Genomic DNA, 22,819 nt, shown 5'->3' on the forward strand with positions numbered 1-22,819 from the left:
TCGAAAGATTAAATAAATTGAAACGGTCGATCGATCTTAATTACAAATCCACATAATAACGTCGATCTTGAAATACTCGAACGGTTGCCTTTTTCAAATCGGGATCATACCGAACAATCGTATTGGTAAATAATCAATGGTCATGAGATTGACTCGATAACAAAATAAAGACACGATAATTCATACCAATTCAATATTTTATGTTGGATAACCTGTTGACAGTACATATTTTTTGAAAGTGTGGTCTGCATTGAGCTTGCTTCTCGAATTTCTCATCGTCTATAAAAGACAAAGAAATAACCCAACCGAGCTCGCGCAAAAGGGGGCAAAGTTCGGCCGCGAGCCAAACTTTGCTTACCCTCACGCGCTTTTCCCTTATTCGCAAAATTTTGCGCAAAACATTGACACAATGCATAAGTTCGACTAATTTCGATTGAGTTTTACACAATACCATCGCATCGGTAGCTTTACTTTTATAATATATTTTTTTTTTGTAACGATGTTAAACCATAATTTAAATCCATCCACGTCTTCTCTAAACGTGCGTACCTATACCTCGTTGTAAGAGAAAGTGAAAGGACGACCGTATAACACGAGGGTGTAGGAGATCCGAGCGAATCTGGGGAAAATACACACATGCGTGTACGACGATTACGTGTATTCCAAAAAAGCACCTCGGGTGCGAAAAACTTCGCCGAGTACATTAAGTCATCCAAATCAATCGCCATCGAAAAGTCGTTCGTCACAAATAACCGTGAAATAAAATTCTTCGGAGAAAAAGAGATCAAAATCAATCGATACATATCTGTTTGTTACTTTGCATCATGCATGAAAGTACTAAAAAGAATACTGGAATTATTAAATGAATGAGTGTACAATCTGAAAGAAAATGGTCAAAAAAAATAAATCAATTAAATTCGAAGACAAAATTCAAGAGAAAAACAAAATTACATCAAATTTGACAACAAATAAAATAAAAAATTGGAGGTAGTGGTCTTTGGTGGGCGCGTGTAATATTACTGTAGAAGTGTCCCGCCTGCACCATGTTAGATTTTTCAACCGACGACACGCAGTCAGTGCGGCAAAAAAGCGCCATTATTTTGAAGGTCAATGAAAAAGATTCACTGTGCGGTTGCAAATTCTGAGAGAAATGAGAACCTGCACAAATTTAGCATCCCATCGAAGGATTTTTGAAATCAAAATGACCTCGATCGATAGGTCTACGTTAGGTCGGTATAGGTCCACTATCATTTTTGTTAGGTCACCTACAGTTTTTTGATGAATAATTTTTTAAATTTAAAAAATAAAAAAATTGCAACTGAGCGCCTGATTTAAACGAAAACTGATTCAACTTTATATTTCTGTATTCTTTATCGTTAGGTCAGTACTGGTCTATAGTTTTTGCTTTCATATTATTCATTTAATTTTTTTTATTAACAATTTTACATAATTCATCACTGGCGTATGCGCTCAACGCACCACACCATGGTGCGAAATTCAAAGTTTTCCCGTTCCGTTTTCATCGCGTCAATAAAAAAAATTAATTTAAATACACACTGCTCTCATGAAGCTCAAATAATCTCATAATCTTCGTCTCTAATTACTCCTCTACTACTCCACTACTCTAATAAAAAATCAGCTCGACGAATACTAGACTTGAGTCAATGGCAATTACATGGTAGACCATGTAAATTACCTAACTAACGTCGGTGATCAGAGATCATTATATCTCAGCTGTCCGAGGACCAATTTCATTGAAATAACGCTTAAATGAAAGCTCGTCCCAATTTATATGGCAAAAGTGATCTCATATTTGCTGTCATGTCATGAATATGGGAGATATTTGATGAAACGCGAACCCAACTCCGCTTTTCTGCTCCCCTAGCAGCATAAATACTCGGTACTCCGCCCCTCCTTTTAAATGTACACAAACCTCATTCATAAGTGTCGTAGTTAGACACTACGCGATATGATTTAGGTTGGCGCATAATATTCCTAGTGGAATTTATGTACGATGGATGCGGGTTGAGCGGCGTCGTGCTGCCGTAAATTCTCCAGGTATATTTTGCGCCAACCTAAATCATATCACGTAGTGTCTAACTACGACACTCATGAATGAGGTTTGTGTACACTTGGTGCGAGACTACCGGTCTCTTGATGCATCGTCACAGAATAGGGACTAGTAGAACCGGAAGCGACAATAACGGCGACTCCTTTGATGCTTCTGTTGCCAGTTTTCGTGACCTTGAACGGTGGTCGCCATGTTTTGACCAAGTAGATTCTGGCGCGTTTTTTAAAACATCAATCAATAAACGTAGCATTGACCAATCAGTCAACGTTGGCGGCCACCTTCATGCCACCTCGTACAACGCTCGTTTCTGTGGCATTGTGAGGCTTTCGCCGCGCATTTATGGAGTGTGTAAAATATAAGCCGAGGTCGCGTATTGGAAGATACGGCAGTAAAGGTTCAGCTCTGGCCAATTGTCAGCGCTGTTTGATTTTGCTTTGCGATTCTACCACTGATGATTCTACTTTGGTTTGCACATCCGTAAAGAAGCCTACAATAGCGTGGTTGCTTTGTTCTAGACGCTTCTTTGTGGCTTTTGAGTTCATTCCGATACTGTGCCGGTTCAGCGCCAGTCAATATCTGGATTAGTTGCATGAAAGCTGAAGTCAGTGAGTAAACGAGCAGTGATCAGTGACAGAAAAAGCAATATATCATCGTTGCGGGGAATCCCCAACGCCAAGTTCCAGCTTGGAAACCTCACGCCGTCGACACGTGTTCAGTAGCACTGCGTGGTTTCAACAGTCTAACGATCTGTGAATAATTATCCGATTACCGACGAGTAAACATGGATACACCAGATTATCTAGATTGCGTCATGATTTTCAAGAATATACAGGAAAGAGTCGAAAAAATTACCGTTGAAGAATTGCTTGCAACGTTGGCACCTTTGTGGTCGATGTTCGAAGAGATTTTGGGCACGCATGAAAAATCTGTGTCCAACTCAGAAGTGCTTCGTAAGCGGGGTAATAGAATACTCTCAAAAATTTTTGTACTCTCGATTTTACCAGGACCGTATCAAATTTTCGTTTGTAATTTGATTATTTGTTTCTTTTGATTAATACACTATCTTAATTCAATAGGTAACGTTTTGTTCTCTTCTGGCGACTATGAAAATGCTGCATTGGTTTATGCTGCTAGTTTGATGAATGCACCTCCTCACTCGGAGAGTGCTGCTATGGCTTATGCTAACAGATCTGCAGCTCTGAATCATTTGAAAAAATACAAAGAATGCATCTTGGATATAGACAGGGCGCTGGATCTTCCTTACCCAAATAATCTACGACCCAAAATAATAGAGCGCAAAGAATATGCCCTTGCTCAAATCAATGACGAGTCAGAAACAGAGACCACAGTGGAACATGTCGATGATATGAAAGTCGTTCATGGCGAGAGCTCTGAGCTACCAGGTGCTAGTCGAGGCATTGATGTTGCATACAATCCTCAGGAGGGTCGAAAACTTATTGCAAAGATGCCGTTTCAGCCAGGTGATATCTTGGTTATAGAAAAACCGTTCATCTCAGTACGGTCACTGGTACAGAGTCCTAGGAATTGTCACCACTGCTTGAAGTCATGTATGTCAGTTATTCCATGTGCCCAATGCTGCGTCTATGCTTATTGCTCTGAGGAATGTCGCGCAGAGGCATATGATAAATATCACAGCATTGAATGCAAAATATTAGGTAAAAGGGGCAATAGTTTCTTCATAAACAAACACAGAGCAGCTTGTAATCTGAGATACCTCATTATACTGACTGAAGGAGGCATTAATCTTAAAGCTCTGAATGATGTGTTGGAGGAAATTGAAAAAAACACAGGTAATTATACTATTATTGATTAATCAAATAAGACTAGGTGGCATTCATTTATGATGAATGTTTGTGTTTCAGATCATATCCGACTTGGGTTCACAGGAGAACAGTTTATCGGACACTCAACGAAAGGGTTCCTCAGCTTGCCTGGCAAACAAGAAAAAACTAACTGGCGAATGATGGTCGAGGCTGTGTTGCTAATAATGTTGTTGAAAAATCGTACAAACTTTTTCAAGAGAAATGACGATATACCGATCGCTGCAAAACTAATGATTAAAATATACGCAATCCATGCTGCAAATATGCTTCCGGTAAGCATACTATGAAACAATATTATTATCATTCGATTTATAACAGTTAACGTTGACCCATATTGTTTGGATATAGATACCAACTTCTGACGGTAAATTCACAGCCGCCTGGGCAATATACCCGTTGATCAGTTTGGCTAAACATGCATGTGTCAATAATACCATTGTACATGTAAAAAATGATGGCAGTATGGTATTACGTGCGTCGCAATCAATAAGACCTGGGGAGGAGGTAGGCTTTTTCACTGTCTTTTTTCGTACAATTTTGAGCCACAACGTCTTTGATAATGAAATGTCGACTTCATTTCTGTGCACAATGACAGATACAGTGGAACTACTGTGACGTGAAGTTCCTTTTTCGCATGGTGAACGTGAGATCTGGTCAAGCGGTAGAATGTATACGCATTTGCGACCGATGTGACAAGAAGTTCGTGTATCCGGCCGAAAGACATCTAATTGTTGAAATGACAAAAAAATTACGCGCCGCACTAGCAAAAAATCCCTACGAGATCAATATATTGTGGAAACTCCTGGGTATAGTGAGTGGAAGACACCAACGCTATACTTTACAAGCACAAGTCGTCAAAAAATTGTTGGTTGATGCGTATGAAGGGCGCTGCGATTCCGTGGTACGTATTACACTTATTTCATCAGGTTGCATTAGATGAAAAGATTTTACTATCCTCATGCTTTTGATTGACAGGTTGCTTGTGAAGAGTTACGCATGGCCGGCATACTTTAAAGTACGGATTCATGGCTATGCTCTGTATTCCACCATAACTTTTTTGAAAACATCCATAAAAATATTTTCTAATTGGTATGTCGTTTGAGCAATACATAATATTTTATATCCTTTAGACCATAAAGGTCAGAAAATTAAAAAGTGGCTGTATGTAGAGTTTAAGTTGATGGATAAGATAAAATACGCAAGCCTAGTTTCAGCGTTGTTGGATGGTTTTCAGTTTTTACTTTCGCCAACATTTTTTTTCAAAGAACACACATGCAGCGGGTTATGAAAGTTCTTTTTATACAGTGCTCTTACCCCGACGATCTTCAGTGAAATGTTATCACGAAAAAAGATTAGAAATAAGTTCATCATCTTTTGTTAAGAAATACTATATTTGATCTTTCGTATGTACTTACTCCTTTTGACATGGGATATTTTATCGAACGTTATTTTACTCCAAATAAACTGTCACTTTTATGAATAATATAACCATATATTTGTATTCTTTCGTAATATTGCGTCTTCATTTTTTATATACAGCTGAGAGATAAGGCGGTATGACGTCTTCAGCGAAAAATATGCAGGAGTTTCAGTGTCTGAATCCCCCCGAGATCTTTGAAATGCACATTGGACGAACTGATGGCAATGCAGAGTTTATGATACTATAGGTACTTTGAATCACCAATTAAATGACTCATAACAGGAATGTTGTCTCCTCTATTTCGCGGAGGTAGTGGCTACCTGCAAAAGTGGTCATGAATATTCGTTGCCTATTCCGACAATTTTCCAACCTCAGATATTATTGTGTCTTAATATGTTTTAATGTCTCGAAAACGAGAGATGAAAAATCTCTGGAACTTGACTCGATCGCTTTGGAGAGTCATGAGGAAGCTATGGAAGTGTTTTCAGATTTTTTAACGGTGTCGATCATCTTGAAAATGACTCGTGAATGCCGCCGCGGAGCGTCCACCAAGTAGCGACCATGGAGAGTAGACAGGGTATTCTCTGTCGCTCGACGCGCGTCATTACGCGCATGGGCTTAGACGAGCTCGAATTTACGCGCGCCGCCAACTTTGATGATTTTTTACTCGAAAACGAAGCCGAACGCACCTCTGAAATTAATTCACAGGCTGTAGTATAGTTCAAAGTATATGTCAGCATTTTTTTTTAATTTTTCGGTGCTATCCGTCAGTGTTTTAAAAATCATTTAAAAATTCATTGTCAAATAAACAAATGATAAATAAACTTTTCCGGCAACATTTATTTTTTTTCCAAATCTATGGCCTTATCCGCGTAAATTCTAAACAAAAAAAATTGAATCCAACATCATTTTTGACGAAGCACAGTGGGACGAAACCCCGAAAACGAAAATTCGATTCGGGGTATTTTGACCAGTGGGTTGGGTAGAGAAATGATTGGTGCATTCAAACCTCGAAGGGTAGGGTCGTCCCTTATGTACCTGGCTTGGGACGTTAGTTCAAAGTCAGCCTTAGTTGAGAGCACACGCAGCGAGCGAACACACAACGAAAAACGGTGATATTTGAAAATCCATAACTCGAAAGTGATCCAACCGATTTTCATTTTTCAAAATGGATTCTACTGCTGGAGGTATGTATAAAATATTTCTATATAAGTTAAATTGAAAAGTTATATTTATCTGCTTGAAATACAACCATGTTCGGGACCCTCTGAAATCGATACGGTTTTCGAGACTTCCACTTTCAAGTAGACAAAAAGTTGCTCATCCCGCCAGATCCCGCAATAAAATAAGTTGGGGGCCTTAGATGAGTTTATCAGCTAACGAAATCGCCTAAAAACGCCTGCGGAATCGTGCGGAAAACGTAATTTCGGTTAGGTCAGCGTAGCTTGAGCAGGTACGCGGCGCAGCGCGCCCGGGCGGCATGGGCAGCCCGGTAGGTGTTCGGCACATACAATAGAATAGGGAACTAATATCGGTTTTCGTGTGTATATTAGGGTGGTTCGAAAAATTTATTTTGCAAAGAATTTAGTTTATTAAAGAAGTTTGGTGGTACTTTATTCATTGTACGTTAAATATTTCCAGTGTTTATATGCAAATTAGTTTTTAATTTTCTGTGGCTTTATTGCAGGGTCTAGTAACGACGGCGATATTTTACTATACACCCGGAGGGAGATCTTCCTCATTGTGAAAGCGCATTTGCAGGACTCAATTGCCGATTTATTGGAACACCTTTCAGCCGAACTTTCCAAGAAGAGTGGACGTTCGGTGACCATAGCCGACAGTATGAAGCCTTCATTATCTCACGTATTCAGCAAAATGCGAGAGAAGTTTCAATCGGCCAGTAGGCATGAAAATGTATTTTTCAAGAAACATGCGGAATGGCTCGATGTGCAGGTGTCCTTTCCTGTACCTGGTCCTTCTCAGAAGACGCCCGCACTGACTGAAACCGTTACACATGGTCGCCCTTCTGCGGAGTTCGAATCATTAAGTGAAAGATCGAAACGGAGGAAAACTGAAGAAGTCCGTGCAACGTTGACTACGAACGAGTTGGCATATGCCGCTCAAATGAGCCTTCGAGCTTCAGGACAAGTGGATGCCGCGAAAGTTGTGAAGGATGCAACGCTGACGAGTCCAACGAGAGCTTCAAAGTACAGAAAATCTTTGGAAACAAAACCAGAAGTTACATTATCAGCAGATGCTGCACTTTCCTATTTGGTGGAACGTAAAATGTCCAAGAATGATTACCAAGCACTGAGATCACTGAGTATCGGACAGCATTGTCGTATGGTTCCTCCTTACTCCAAAGTAGCAGAAGCAAAAAAACTGTGTTATCCATCTCAAACGGCTATTACTATTACAGAAAGCAAAGCAGAAGTTCAGTTACAGGCTTTACTGGACCACACAGTTCAGCGTATTATATTACTTGAACGTGAAGTTATTTCGAGTATCGCTGACGAAAATGTTAAGAAGATGTCCCTTATCTGCAAGTGGGGCTGCGATGGAAGCTCTGGACAAAGTGTATATAAGCAGAAGTTTGAAGACGATAGCATTTCGGATTCAAGTGTGTTCTTCACTTCAGTTGTGCCATTGCAGCTCATATCTGTCGATCGTGAATCAAATGGCGAAATTGTGATTTGGAAGAACCCTAGGCCTTCATCGCCTCGATTCTGTAGACCACTAAGATTACAGTTTCTGCACGAAAACACGGAATCGACAGTCAACGAAGAACTTTACATCAATGACCAGATAAAGGCACTTGTTCCTTACGAAACAATTGTAAATCAGAACGAAATCTCAGTTGAATTTAAAATGATGTTAACAATGATCGATGGGAAGGTTTGCAACGCATTGACATCTACGAAGTCTGCTCAACGCTCGCGCTGCTACTTATGTGGAGCCACATCAAAAAATTTCAATGACATCGATGCTCTTCTACAAAGAAAAGTCAACGAAGAGAATTTCAAGTTCGGTCTTTCTACATTGCATGGGTGGATACGTTTTTTCGAATGCTGTTTACATTTGGCGTACAAATTAAAGATAAAAAAATGGCAAGCACGTACTGAGGAAGAAAAGCGGATTGTAGAAGAGAGCAAGAGGGTTGTTCAAAAAGGCTTTCGTACGCAATTAGGTCTAATCGTCGATTTTCCGAAGCCTGGGTTCGGTAGCACTAATGACGGAAACACAGCTCGGCGGTTTTTTGAAAATTCGAGAGTGTCTGCTATGATAACGGGAGTCAACGAAGAATTGATCAAACGCTTCTACGCTATTCTGCAGGCTATTTCGAGTGGTCATGAGATTAATACCGACAAATTTCAAGAATATGCGATCGAAACTGCGCGACTATTTGTCGAACTTTACCCGTGGTATTTTATGCCTACCTCGGTGCACAAGTTTCTCATCCATGGTCCACAAATAATAGCCCATGCATTATTACCAATCGGCCAACTATCCGAAGATGCTCAAGAAGCTCGGAACAAAGATATTAAAAGTATCCGAGAAAATTTATCACGGAAGTGTTCGAGATCCAAAACGATGAAAGATGTGTGGAATCGGCTAATGGTAACATCTGATCCGTACATTTCTAGTATCCGCAAATTACCACAGAAAAAAATGCGTAGTTTATCTGCGGAAGCTATAGAATTGTTGATCCCACCTTCAATGACCAGTCAACCCACATCGGAAGATGAGTCGGAATTTCACGACGACGAATCTGACGAGGAAATTGTATTCTAGTATAGTTCATTGTGAAATTATGTTTTTGCTCAGAAAGAAAATGCGTTTTTTCCTTTATATGTTATATGATGCACATTTATAGTCTGCACAAATAAACTGCTGGTTGTTAACCTAATATTCGTAATCAATGACCTCGAGAAACCTCCCATACCTTTTATCTGAGATATCTGACATCATTCTACCACATATGTCCATCGTTTTGGATCCGCCATTTTGTTTTTCAGATTTTTGACTTCGGATTCGTGTTCAGCGACCCCAAAAACCCCCGAGTACGAACTTTCACCCGATTTGAATGCGTTTTCGAAGAAATTTGTGGCCGTTTTGGATCCTCCATTTTGTTTTTCAGATTTTTGATTTCGGATTCGTGATCAGCGACCCCAAAAACCCCCGAGTACGAACTTTCACCCGATTTGAATGCGTTTTCGAAGAAATTTGTGGCCGTTTTGGATCCTCCATTTTGTTTTTCAGATTTTTGATTCCGGATTCGTGATCAGCGACCCCAAAAACCCCCGAGGACGAACTTTCACCCGAATTGAATGCGTTTTTGACTTTTGGCCACGTTTTCGGGGTTTCGCGCGATGCACCTCGCATTTTATAAAATTCAATTTCATAGTTTTTTGACTGTAAAACCTGGTTTTTCCGACCAGCGCACCTTCCTACCGACGAATAAAGGGATATGCACCTCTCGCTTTTCCGAATAAGTCGAAAATACGCCTAAATAGTTGAAACTACGAAATCTCGCATAAAAAATGATACATATATGTTGGTATCCAAGACCCTTAATAAGTTCATTAAGGTGTATCAAGGGAAAAAAAAAAATTTCTTTCTCAACAGTGTTGGAAAGTTGAGTACACGTAAAAATAAAAATTTTGGAGCCAACTAGAGCCCTTAATAATTATATCAAGGTTTGCCTCGATTCATTTGTAATGTTTCTATTTAAATAAGATGGGAATTTTTATTTTTTTATTTTCGAATTTTCATTACTTCGGAATGGCTCGTTCACGCTTGTTCACAAAGAACTTTGAACTTAGTCTCGTGGGTTCCGGGTTAATTTTCATGAAATTTTCAAATGAAGGCTGAGTGAAATTTAGTTTTTTGATCGAACACTAAAATTCTGTTAAGAGGGGACTCAAATGAATAAACGAAAAACGATACAAGTATCCGCTACGGTCCATTCAATATTTTCTACGGCGTAGATTGTACTCGGAGTGCAATAAGTTTTCTTACAGATCAAGAGACTCTGTGGAGTCTCGCGCCAAGTATATTCAAAAGGAGGGGCGCAGTACCGAGTATCTATACCGCTAGGGGAGCAAAAAAGCAGAGTTGGCTTCGCGTTTCATCAAATATCTCCCATATTCATGACATGACAGCAAATATGAGATCACTCTCGTCATATGAATCGGGACGAGCTTTCATTTGAGCGTTATCTCAATGAAATCGGTCTTCGGACAGCTGAGATATGGTTATCTCTGATCACCGATGGGCTCGTTTCACGATCACGCCGTGGTCTTTACTTTTCTCTTTTGAAGTTTGTCTTCAAATTTGATTAAAATATTTTTTTCCATTCTCTTTCAGATTTATATTCATTTATTTGATAATTCCAGTCCTCTTTAGTACGTTCAATATATCTGTGCTAGTACTTGCATGCATGATGTATAGTTACATACGCAGGCATGTACTTGGCACAATAATTGATTTGGATCTTTTTTTCTCCGAAGAATTTAGTTTCACGGTTATTCTTGAGGGAAGACCTTTCGATGGGGATTGCTTTGGATAAATTAATGTACTTGGCGAAGTTTTTTGCACCCGAGGTGCTTTTTTGGGATATTCTTCTACGATAATCACAAATTATATTATATGTATAATATGACCTTGTAACAATTAATTCTTAATTGTAACCAAATAATTCTTTTATAATAATTTTGATAATTTTATAGTTGTATTTCAATCAGTATAACATGGCAATATGAATGAATATATAAATATTATAACATTGATCATTTCTTAAAATCTTTACGTCTGACTTTACATAGGTCGCTTTATCATTTTTTTTACAATTTTGATAGTCAAATCTACCTCAATCGCCAGGACCCCTTTCTTTGTCTAACCCTTGGTTCAATAAATAATAATAATAATATGTTAACAATACAAATGATCTCTGAATTAAGATGTCGTCAAATATAAAAATATGTGTCAAATTTTAAATCGTATTGTTATACGCACCTCGTCAATTATATTTTAATACAGTATATACTTATGTCAGACGATTAGGTGTTGACGGGTCGGCGGTCCTGGACGAAAGAGAGCTTAACTTAGTTCTTCTCTGGGGACATTGTTTCCCTATCGATCTTTAGTATACAGTCGACCATATTTCATGCAAATCGATACTCTTATATTTCGGCGGGGTGCCACGTCACATTTTGGATCACAAATATTTCTACAATATCCCCCATTTTAATTAACTGTTGATTATAGTTAATTCAAATAAATTTTAATCTTATAAATTATTTTAGCCTATTTTCTTACAATTAGTTGTAATCGTTATTTCTTTGTTTTCTATGGAATCGAGTGGTGGATGGTATTTCCGTAGGCTGGTTTTATTATATCTGCCCTTTGAGATAGTTGGCGTATTTGGATTAGCTAGTTCACATGCATTTTCATTAAATATCTTTACGACTTTATAGGGACCTTCATATAGATAAAAGAATTTGCTAATTTTTTTATCCAATGCATTAGATTGGTGTGGCACTTTTAGCAATACTAAATCATCCAGTCTTATTTTTAGCTTTGATTGTTTTTGTTGTTTCTTTCGGTACTGGAAATTTCGTAACATTTGCTTTCTCGCTGAGCAAATTTTTTCCTCTAAGGGTACATCTGGAGTCTTTGGGAAGTTAACTAATTTTTTAATTTCATCATCAGGTTCTCTACCATATTGGAGTTCAAAGGGGCTATACCCAGTGCTATGGTGTGTTGTAATGTTCAGCAATTGTTCGACCTTTTTAATATAGATAGCCCATTTGGTATGAGTCGTTGAACAAAATATTCTAAAGAATTTTCCCAGTTCTCGCATTACTCTTTCAGTAGGATTACTTTGTGGATGTCTAATTGAACAAAAATAAACTTTGATTGATTCACGCTCTAAAGCTGTTCGCCATGCGTGAGCTGTAAATTGTGAACCGTTATCTGCTAAAATACTTTTTGGTTTTCCCATTTCAGGAATATATTCTTCCAATATTTTCTTTAAAACTGTTTTAGTTGTTGCCTTTTTTATGGGATATAATTTTACATATTCAGTAAAGACGTCTAATACCACAAAAATATATTATACTCCTCCTGTTGATCGGGGTAAAGGACCATAAAAATCGACTGTAACCATGTCGCCAGGTTTTTCATGTTTAATCATTTTATATTCTCCTTCTGTGTTATAATTTATTGGCTTAACACGCTGACACAAATCACAAGCTAAGACGAACTTCTTTACCTCATCATTCATCTTTTTCCAATAAAAGAATCGTTTAATGTAGACTAGAGTTTTGTACACACCTGGGTGCCCTAATTTATGATGTATTAAATTAATTATTGTAGGAGTTAACACTTGAGGCACTACCAACTGCCATCGTTTTAATCCTCTATCGTGTCGAAAAAGTAAATCATTTTGTATCATATATGCATCAGGTAATTTTCCTTCAGAATTCGCTTTAAATAGTGGTATCAGATTGGAGTCTGCTTTTTGTATATTAGTCAAATTGCTTAATTCTTTGTAATATTCCTTTTTTCCTTCTATTGCTTGGAGTATATATTTTTCATTTTCATCTTCCTCATTCCCTATACACGGTATCAATGACTGTAAACTGGCTATTACTAATTCGTTGGATTTTTCCACCTCATATTGTCCACGAGGATTATGACTAAAGAAATCTGCTATTAAATTATCTTTTCCTGCACAGTGATGTACCTTATACGAATATTGCTGGAGGATTAGACTCCACCTGATTAATCTAGGACTTTGATAATTAGTTTTGTCCAGAAAAATTAAACCTTTGTGATCAGGGATGATATCAAATTCTTGACCAATTAGGTAAGTTCGTAATTTTACTATAGAATAGACAATCGCTAGTAATTCTTTCTCCGTCGTAGTATAATTTAATTCTGGGGTTGATAAACATCTACTAACTAGGGATACTATGTATTGGTTTCCACCTTCATCGGTTTGATACAATATTCCACTTATACCCGCGTTTGAGGCATCCGTTTGTAATTTAAATTTTAGATTTGGGTTTACATGATACAGCATAACACTATCCGCAAAATTTTCCTTTAGAACTTTGAACGCTCGACTATGATTTTCTGTCCAACACCATTTGTTCTTTGCTTTTAATAAATCTCGAAAAGGTTCTACAAAGATCGCATGACGGGTACTAAATTGTCTGTAGTATGTACATATGCCCAAAAATTGTTGAAGCTGTTTGCTATTTGTAGGTTCGGTAAAGTTCCGTATTATTTCTAATCGATCAGGATCCGGTCTGATTCCATCAATAGAGAGCATAAAACCAAGAAATTTAACCGTACTGCAACAGAATAACGATTTGTCAAGGCGCAATGTATAATTTTCTTCCTGTAATTTATTAAATATGGCATTTATATGTTCAATATGTTCTTCAAAACTAAGAGATGTAATTAATAGGTCGTCTATATATCGTGTTAGGTATGAATCAAAATTATTACCGAGAGATAAAGAAAGAGCTCGCATAAAACCGCTCCCAGCTGTCTTGAGTCCAAATGGAATACGTTTAAACTGATAAAGTTTGGATCCATGTAAAAATGCTGTGTAGGGGCGAGATGATTTTTCTAATGCGATTTGCCAATAACCCTGAGCTAAGTCTGAGGTAGATGAATACTTTATACCATGATATCTTTGCATAATTTCACTAATTAGTGGCGGTGTTTCATTATCTGAATCGATTATATTGTTTAAAAATCTAGCATCTAGGCATATTCTAATTCGTCCATCTTTTTTCTTAATGACACGTAAGGGATTGCAAAATGGACTCACTGATCTTTCTATAATTCCTGTTTTCAACATGCTTTCAATTTCGTCATCTACAGCACGTCGCATTGATAATGGAACCGGATACAATTTATGTACAAACGCTTTTTTATTGGTTAAATTAATTTTGTGCTCATAATTTCCTGCAGGTTCAGTTTTTTCAGAAAATAATTTTTTATATTGCAATAAGGTATCGGTTAATATTTTTTGTTCTCCTAACGTTAAAACCGTAAGGTTTTCCGCGATCGTTCGTATCTCCCTGAAGAATATCGCGTCTTCATCGTTACGATATACATTAGCTGGTGTATTCCCTTCATTATATTTATTCTTATGTTCATCATTCTGCATGGTTTCTCTAATATCATCGTTATTATCATGTTGAGTTAACTGGTTATTATTACTTTTATTAATATCATTTTGGTTGTTATCATAATTATTTGTTGTTATTTTGTTCATTTCTGAATCTTCGTCAATTTGTTGCAATATTTGAATATAAATTATATCGTCCGATTTTGTGGACACAACACGCTTCAAAGACATACGATCGTACGATGCAACATCCGGAGGAACGAGATATTCGCCTAAATAAATTGCACAGTTTTTATAATCGAGGCGGACCTTATTTATATGAAACCAATCATTTCCTAGGATCATGTCTGACATTAACCGGGGAACTATTAGAAACGGTGAAGTTATATGGTAATCTCCGATTTGTAATTCTAAAAGAATTTGTTTTTTAATGATGGTTTGGCTACGTCCTATAGCTGGTAAAATAACAATATTGGTAACCGGTAATTCGTATAAACTATAATGTTTCGATAAATATGAATAAAAGCTTTCGGAAATACATGTCACTTGGCTGCCCGTGTCTAAAAGCGCAGAAATTGGAGTTGAATGAGTGAAAACTATAATTCTAGGACATTTAAGAAATTTTGTTGCTAGTGTATCATCGGCTTTGTTTATATCACTATCAACTTGATCGATCAGATCCTCAACAAAATTGTATGGATTGCAGCGCATATGCGGATCTGTTATCATTGCGCCGCATTGTCGTTTAAAGATTGATTTGCCGACACCTGAGTTGGCGGAGGAATGTTAAAATTCGGCAATTGCCATCCCCCATTCAATGATTGATTAGTATTTCTTTGCTGATATTGATTATTGGCTACAATCATACCATGCATACCAGAAATTTGCCTATTGGAATTGTTACCGACGTGATCATAAGATTGTTGTGGATATCTTCGATAAGAATGATGATTATATGACGCTACGTTTGAATTTGACCTCCAATTCCGTGACTCGTTTCGCTGCCTATTTTCTAAACTGATTGATCTATTATTATAATATTTATTACCAGTACTATGTTTATCTACTTCTGGACAACGTTTCTTTTCATTCTCTCGTGCTTCGTTATTTAAATCCATATGGGCCAGAACCTGAGCTACGTTTTTCGCATTAGAGTAATCTATGGATACTAAATTTTGACGATATTTAATTGGTAATTGTTAAATTATGTGATAATGAAGTTCATAATCTGTATATTTTGGCTGAAAATATTGCGCTTCACTGATTTGATCATAAAAATAAGTTTGCAATGATCCGTTTTGTGATTCGTATCGACGCGTTAACCATTTACTTTTAATTTTAACTTGATTAGGAATTGAATGGAATTCGTTGAGAAATGCTGTTTTAAATACTAGATAATTTTCGAAATTATTCGCCTCATACCAAATTTGCGCTCTACCTTCCAAGGATCGTTCAACTACGTCTAGTTTATTTGCCTGAGATGTATTTTTTATGTTAAAATATTTTTCGATTTTTTCAAGATATTTATTGGGATGCATGTGTGAATCATCTTTAAATTTTGGTAAGGTTACCTCGTTATTTAAATTCTCCAATCTCCGTACCAATCCGTTCACTACTGCCGGACTATCCTCCACTCGATTATTGTCCATCCTTCTCTCATTCGCCATACGCTCATTCTCTCTTTGCAAACGTTCCATTTCGGATCGTTGTTGTCTACACTCAATCTTCAGTTGATTTAGTTCTGAAATTAGTATATCATTAGATTCCTTTTGTCTCTGTTGAATTTCATCGCGTAGTTTTTCTAAATTTGCTTTTTCTATTTGTATTGCCAATCTTTCCTCTCTCAAATCCTCTAAGACTTGATTATCATCGTTAGATGCCATGTTTGTACAATATTTTACTTTCTTTCTTTCTCGTATCTTACTTTCTTTCTCTACTGTTTGTTTTTGTAAGTTGCTGGGTGAACTTGTCTGTGACCGCGTACGAACGGGCGTACGTTCGACCTTTGGCATAGAGATTTATATATGCGAATAGTACAATAATTTTTTAAATAAACAGACAAGTGTCCCTGTTCGGGCGCCAATTGTAACAATTAATTCTTAATTGTAACCAAATAATTCTTTTATAATAATTTTGATAATTTTATAGTTGTATTTCAATCAGTATAACATGGCAACATGAATGAATATATAAATATTATAACATTGATCATTTCTTAAAATCTTTACGTCTGACTTTACATAGGTTGCTTTATCATTTTTTTACAATTTTGCTAGTCAAATCTACCTCAATCGCCAGGACCCCTTTCTTTGTCTGACCCTTGGTTCAATAAATAATAATAATAATATGTTAACAATACAAATGATCTCTGAATTGAGATGTCGTCAAATATAAAAATATGTGTCAAATGTTAAATCGTATTGTTATACGCACCTCGTCAATTATATTTTAATACAGTATATACTTATGTCAGACGATTAGGTGTTGACGGGTCGGCGGTCCTGGACGAAAGAGAGCTTAACTTAGTTCTTCTCTGGGGACATTGTTTCCCTATCGATCTTTAGTATACAGTCGACCATATTTCATGCAAATCGATACTCTTATATTTCGGCGGGGTGCCACGTCACATTTTGGATCACAAATATTTCTACAACCTGGCTTCTTACAATAATTGCAGGTAAAATTCACGGAGGTTCCAATCCGGGATTACCGACGTTTGGTTCATTGTGACTATTGTTAATTTGAGGTTGATTCGGTCGTACCCGACATTCATTGATTGTATGATTATTTTTTTTACAATAATTGCAAAATTTTCCTCCGCGCTCAATTTGGTTCTCCGATTGATTATTGATTCGATTGCTCGTTAATCTGGGGTATGTGTTTTCGTAGCGATTCCGGTCGTTGAATGAATTTTCCCGAGTGTTTTGAATTGCAAGGCGACTCTTTCGTATTGCGTAGTTTGTCAACGAGTATTGTAGCGATGTGCGGTGGTACTCCGCGAATAAATGTTCTCAAGGCGGTGCGGACTGTTGATAGTTTAGCGAATAATTTAGAAAAGAGAGAGAGGGAGAAAAAAAAAACGAGAGAGACAAAACGATATGTATGAAGTCCGGAGCGGTGAAATCGCTCTCTTCTCTGTGGGACTTCGAGGTGGACAGACGTGTCAACTTAGGGCCGGTTGTTCCACCTCCGGGTAAACTGTCAGGTAGTTTATCCGATAGTTAAAATTTCGATTCGGGTTGTTTCACCTCTGGGTAAAAGTTATCTTCCAGGTAAACGGTCTTACCGGGAAGATAAGTTACACGGTGGCCTGGGTTCCGTGTAAGCCTCTACCTGCAGGATAAAATGCGTAGTGGGAAGTAGAACTCCAATATTGGGGGGACGAAAATAAAAGGTCTCTACGAAAAGGTCTCCCCCGGTTTCAAAAACTCCCATTTTATTGTTTGCCAATTTTTTTTTTTAACCGATTTCTTTATATCCTCGTACTTCGATTTCAAATTTTTTAGAGATCTGTACCCATCACTGGTATTGGCGTTAAAGTCCTCTTCGACCTCCTCCCAGGCGCTGTTTTTAATTTTCCACGTTGTTGCATCTGTATTTTCTACATTCAATTATGTTTTTGTTATCATACACGCACTTGATTAGTATCTGGATTTCGTTTGAGGAGAAGTTCGCACTTCTCTCGCGTTTTTTTGATTAGGCCACTAGTTTAAAACAGATACAATAGGATAGTCCTTACAAAGCTCATCTTCAAATTTTTTGACTGTTATTCTTTTATTTCTAGTGGGAGAGAAATTTTTTTCCAATTTTTTGGCTATTTCTTCCAATAAATTTGAAATGCACCCTTTTGTACACCAAACTAGTACCTACATTTGGGCCGAAATAATTTTCTTTTAGATTATTACGAAAGTCATTAAAAATCAAAGTTTGATTGTAAAAAATACTTGTGTTTTCTCATTTGAAACTTCCGTCATCCTAAGCGTCGGGTTAATGTTAATAAGAAATAATAACAGCAGCTGAAAATGTACAGAAATTTTTTTCCAGTTGTTTGGAAGAGTTTTCAAGAAGGTAAGACAGTTGAAATTCAAAAATGACCTTTATATGGACCGCTCTAACAATAAGATACATGGATACGATATTATTACCTATATTGTGTATAATTATTATATATTTATATATTCAAGCATTACATCTTACTTGTATATAATTGTTGGAAATTTTCACAATAAACCGGATAAATATCCATGGAACAACTCGTGTCCGGTAAACTGTCGGGTAATATTTATCCGACGGATAGTTATCTGTTAGGTAGGCCGAAATTTACCCCGAGGTCAAACAACCCAGCCCTAATCACGCTGCTTGAAAACGGGACATCCAATCGACAAAGGCGAAGACGAGAAGGCTACCATCCAGGAGGCACCTGGTCAAAACAGGATAATTATACCACTCTGAGCCAGAAAAAAACCTACTGTGAGCAACCGAGACTGCACAATCGAATAAATCCCACAGAGAAGCAGCCAACGCAACATCAGCATCGACGAACACGAAAATATAAGTCGCGCACACATTGACCGTCTCTCTCTCATTTTACCAAACGAACGAAAAAGGGTCATGAAGTATAGTACAATTAAAATAACTATTAATAATTATCTCTTTTGTTAAATGCTGAAAATACCTATCTTTATATTTATTTGTTTCAACGAAAGAACAGATCTGAATTCTAGAAGTTAGTGCATCAGTGTATCGTCCTATGTATATATATATATATTTAATTCATGTACCTGTTTGCCCGTTCTTTAATATGTCTCGTGGACCACTCGTTATTTTATTTATACAATGATTGTTATTTCTTTTTATATCTATGTGTTGGAGAACCGTATTTTTATCAAAGATTTATTTAATGTCAAATAAATACGACAAATCTCTAACAATAGTTTCTCCACCTCCACCTCCGCCACAGATTCACTACTACATCGATCGATTTCTTCAAATGTTTGCGACTTATGCTGTCCGATCCCGAAGCTAAAACCTGCGAGTCTTTCTTTCGGTCTGATTACAATACATCGAAATTCCATGGTCCATTGATCTACGGGTTTCTTCATGCGATTAATTCGTCTGTCGATTTCGTATTTTCTTCGCTTACTCGTGTCAAAGGTCGGCCCTTACACCATGTTATTAACACTCGCGAAATGAGTGCACCTCCGTTAATCGGAGTTGAAGATTTCAGGGTCTGATTGTTGGACCGAATCACCATCGGAACCATCGAAATCGGGTATTACTTCGATAGAATCCTACAGATCGAGCTGAATGATATTCAATCCTAATGTGTCATTACTATAATTATTTTTCGGAATGTTAAAATTACTGGGGTCGGTGGGAATTAGTGATCCTTATCCGAGAGGTTTCCATTGGTTGATTCGTGCTTAACGCAATTCATTGATTTCACAGACAGACTCAGTTTATTTTTACTCACAATTAGGAGATCGAGAGTCTTGACGAATGGATGTTCTATGAGGTGTAGTTGGATGCCGCTGCCATGACGGAGTTCTAGATGCTTCTGCGATGTCGACGACTTTCGAACATGATTTCTTGATGATATATTTTCACCATTTTTTCACCAATTTGTCAAGTTACTAATAACTTCGATGTTCTTTGAACTAAAAAATTTTCGCCCGGTATTCAACGATTTTTGATTTATCCCCAATTTAATTGATTCGTAAGGTTATTCCGCTATTTTACCAATCATGAAAATGATTGCTAATGCTACCCGATCTCAAATCAGGTTTATTGTCTATGAATTTCTGATTTTCGGATTTATCAATTGTTAAACTGATTGAAGCACTAACAATAAGTTTGAATTTTTATTATTCATATGATTTCCGAGTGATCTTGATTCCATACCAACGAACCGAACTTATTACTGAATCTATATGGTTCAGAGGACTGATTTCTTCAAGAGATTTCCGTCGAATATCGAGATTGAGATCCGTATTTTCTATACGAGTTCTGACAACGAGTAATCAGAAATGAACAAATAAGCGTTAGACAACGACCGAGCGAACGAGCACGAAATTTGATCGAGAATGAGAGCGAATGGAGCGTGGAATCGGCTTTTATACCGCCACATCTGGAGGGGTTTCCGGAGGGGTTGATTTTTGGATAACCGCGTGGGTGCGCTTTCTCACTATTGGTTGGTTTGGAGAAGATGCTCTGTAACAGGAACGCTGTGATTGGACAACGCGAGGGCTGGGGGGGCGGTCCCTCGTGTCCGAGCATTGGCGGGAGTCGCCTAGGATGGGGGCGTTCGACGTTCAACCTTTCACGTTATTTTGTACATAACAGAATATTCTAGAATATGCGTAATATAATTGGAATGATAAGTATAGGCGGGTCATTTAGCGAATTTGACAAAAATTACTAATGAACAATTCCAGGTTCGACGGAGTGAACGGCTAGGCACGGGAGCTGTTCAACAGCGGAATAAAATATGGTATAGAGCGGCGCAAATCAACTACAACGATTCAAGCATAAATGAAATAATAATAACACAGTAAACAAATCCGTGATTTCGGGATACTACATTCCACCAACCTCGACGCTTATTGTGAGAAATACAGAATCGAAAGGTTGACAAAAGTCGGGAGTAACGCAACATAATTCGTTCAGGGGTAGCGAGAGATTATTCACACCGTAATAACGGAATTATAATTGTAATATAATCGGGAGAGACCTAACGAGAGATCACCGACAAGACTTACAATCGATAATATTTTGGAGCGATGATTCCGAACGGGGGATCGCGCGGGTTCTACGCGGAACGCTTCTCCGTGGCTACTCTGCAGTTATATTTTACAAGTCAGTTGAAAACCAAATCGAAATATAACAGGGAACTCATCAATGGAACGAATTAATCAACGTAGGAGTAACAAATTACTCATGTGAATCACGAATCTCACAATGCAGAACGTATCGCATAAACGCCAAATTATAATCGAAATACCATACAGAATCACCAGATATCTCCAAGGCTGACTCAACGAAGTATTCAGATTTTTACATGGAACGGATGTGAAATTCACGAGGGTAAAAGTGGAGGGAATGAACTAATTTTTGCGAATTCAGAAACGTCTTCGAACGTGGAGAGTTTTTTGTGGTCATGCATTTTGTTTTTAACAAAACGGATGATTTCACGTTATAAAGTACGGCCGTGGAATCCAATCGAATCCTGAATTTTATCAACTTCTGTTTATTCGAGTTCACGAGGCCAGGAATATCGAAAATAGCGGAAGCGCCGATATTCGCAATTTTTTCCAAAAATCGTCGCCTTTGGAAATTTTGATTGCCAGCGTTAATAAGTGGTCAGAGCATGGTTCACGAGATTCCTCAAGACGTCAAAAAAGTTTCATCAATTTCGAGAAATATTCTGGAGAAAGGAGCCCGTTTGACGTGGAATTCCCCATAAATGTCTTCGATCGATCAAACGACGAAGAACAGATATCCACCGGGAACGATACAAAAGGGTCATTTCTACCTGGCCCGCTGCAGCGTGGAGAACGTTGCGGTCGCAAAATCGCGACTTCGCGCGTCGTAGTTTTGCGTACAAGAAAATAAACAGAACAGCTAATCACAGGTATTACTATATGCCCTACAAGATCGACGATGGACAATTTTTCCATAAGTATCACGAAAAAAAAAGAAAAAAAAAATACAGAAAACAGTTTCAAGCTCTCAACTTTTCAGCTCGATAACGATCGATTGTGGATGATAAACTCATACGACTCAAATTGTAGACCGTCAAGAGAGCCACAAGAGAGTATCCGGTCGGAATCTTTGTATACTTTAGCGGAGAACCGAGTTATCGTGAAAAAAACAGAAATCAACCCTCTTTCAAGATGGCGGCGAACGCAGATAGGAAATCTCGGTCGACAATTTGAAGTTGAGCTTCTTTATCGAATGACTGGACTATGGGTGAACAACGGTAAGCGATACGAGAGTTTCGGACGCGGAAAAGGATGATGTGGATTGAAAAGATAGGTGGCTAACAAGACGCGCTGATGGTACAATCGTATCTCACAATCAGCTAATGTCGCAGAGCGGGACGAGCTGATGGTCGTGCCCGTCGATCTTCTTCCTCGGTCCGTGAGGGTGCTCTATGTCACACAACGTTTCGCCAGCGGCTAATAGTCTGGTCAACGAGTGCTTTTCAAGGCAACATTTTTTCAGCAGTTTCGGAAAAATACGAACGAGGAGACATTCGATTCGGAACAACACGTAAATGATTTTTGAAAAAAATCAAGTTCCGTTTACGAAAATTGCAAAAGTCATAAAGAATTTAG

General features: G+C 37.8%; 1 protein-coding gene across 1 annotated transcript; it reads left to right on the plus strand.

Annotated features, from left to right (window-relative positions):
• Nucleotides 1-2,487: 2,487 nt before the first annotated feature.
• On the plus strand, nucleotides 2,488-5,397 carry LOC112694895. Its single transcript, XM_048656631.1, has 6 exons — nucleotides 2,488-3,030; nucleotides 3,148-3,882; nucleotides 3,955-4,187; nucleotides 4,264-4,419; nucleotides 4,511-4,816; nucleotides 4,891-5,397. Exons 1-6 carry the CDS (start codon nucleotides 2,853-2,855, stop codon nucleotides 4,927-4,929), a joined length of 1,647 nt encoding a protein of 548 aa, XP_048512588.1. The 5' UTR covers nucleotides 2,488-2,852; the 3' UTR covers nucleotides 4,930-5,397.
• Nucleotides 5,398-22,819: the final 17,422 nt, after the last annotated feature.

Source organism: Athalia rosae, chromosome 6 (assembly GCF_917208135.1).
Source record: "Athalia rosae chromosome 6, iyAthRosa1.1, whole genome shotgun sequence".
Classification (NCBI taxonomy): Eukaryota; Metazoa; Arthropoda; class Insecta; order Hymenoptera; family Athaliidae; genus Athalia; species Athalia rosae.

What these genes read in the sequence shown, in the direction of transcription:
- LOC112694895 (XM_048656631.1), top strand. Translation starts at nt 2,853, where the DNA reads ATGGATACACCAGATTATCTAGATTGCGTCATGATTTTCAAGAATATA. An exon ending in CAATAAGACCTGGGGAGGAG is followed by an intron (nt 4,420 to 4,510) that starts GTAGGCTTTTTC and finishes GCACAATGACAG; the next exon opens with ATACAGTGGAACTACTGTGA. An exon ending in AAGGGCGCTGCGATTCCGTG is followed by an intron (nt 4,817 to 4,890) that starts GTACGTATTACA and finishes TTTGATTGACAG; the next exon opens with GTTGCTTGTGAAGAGTTACG.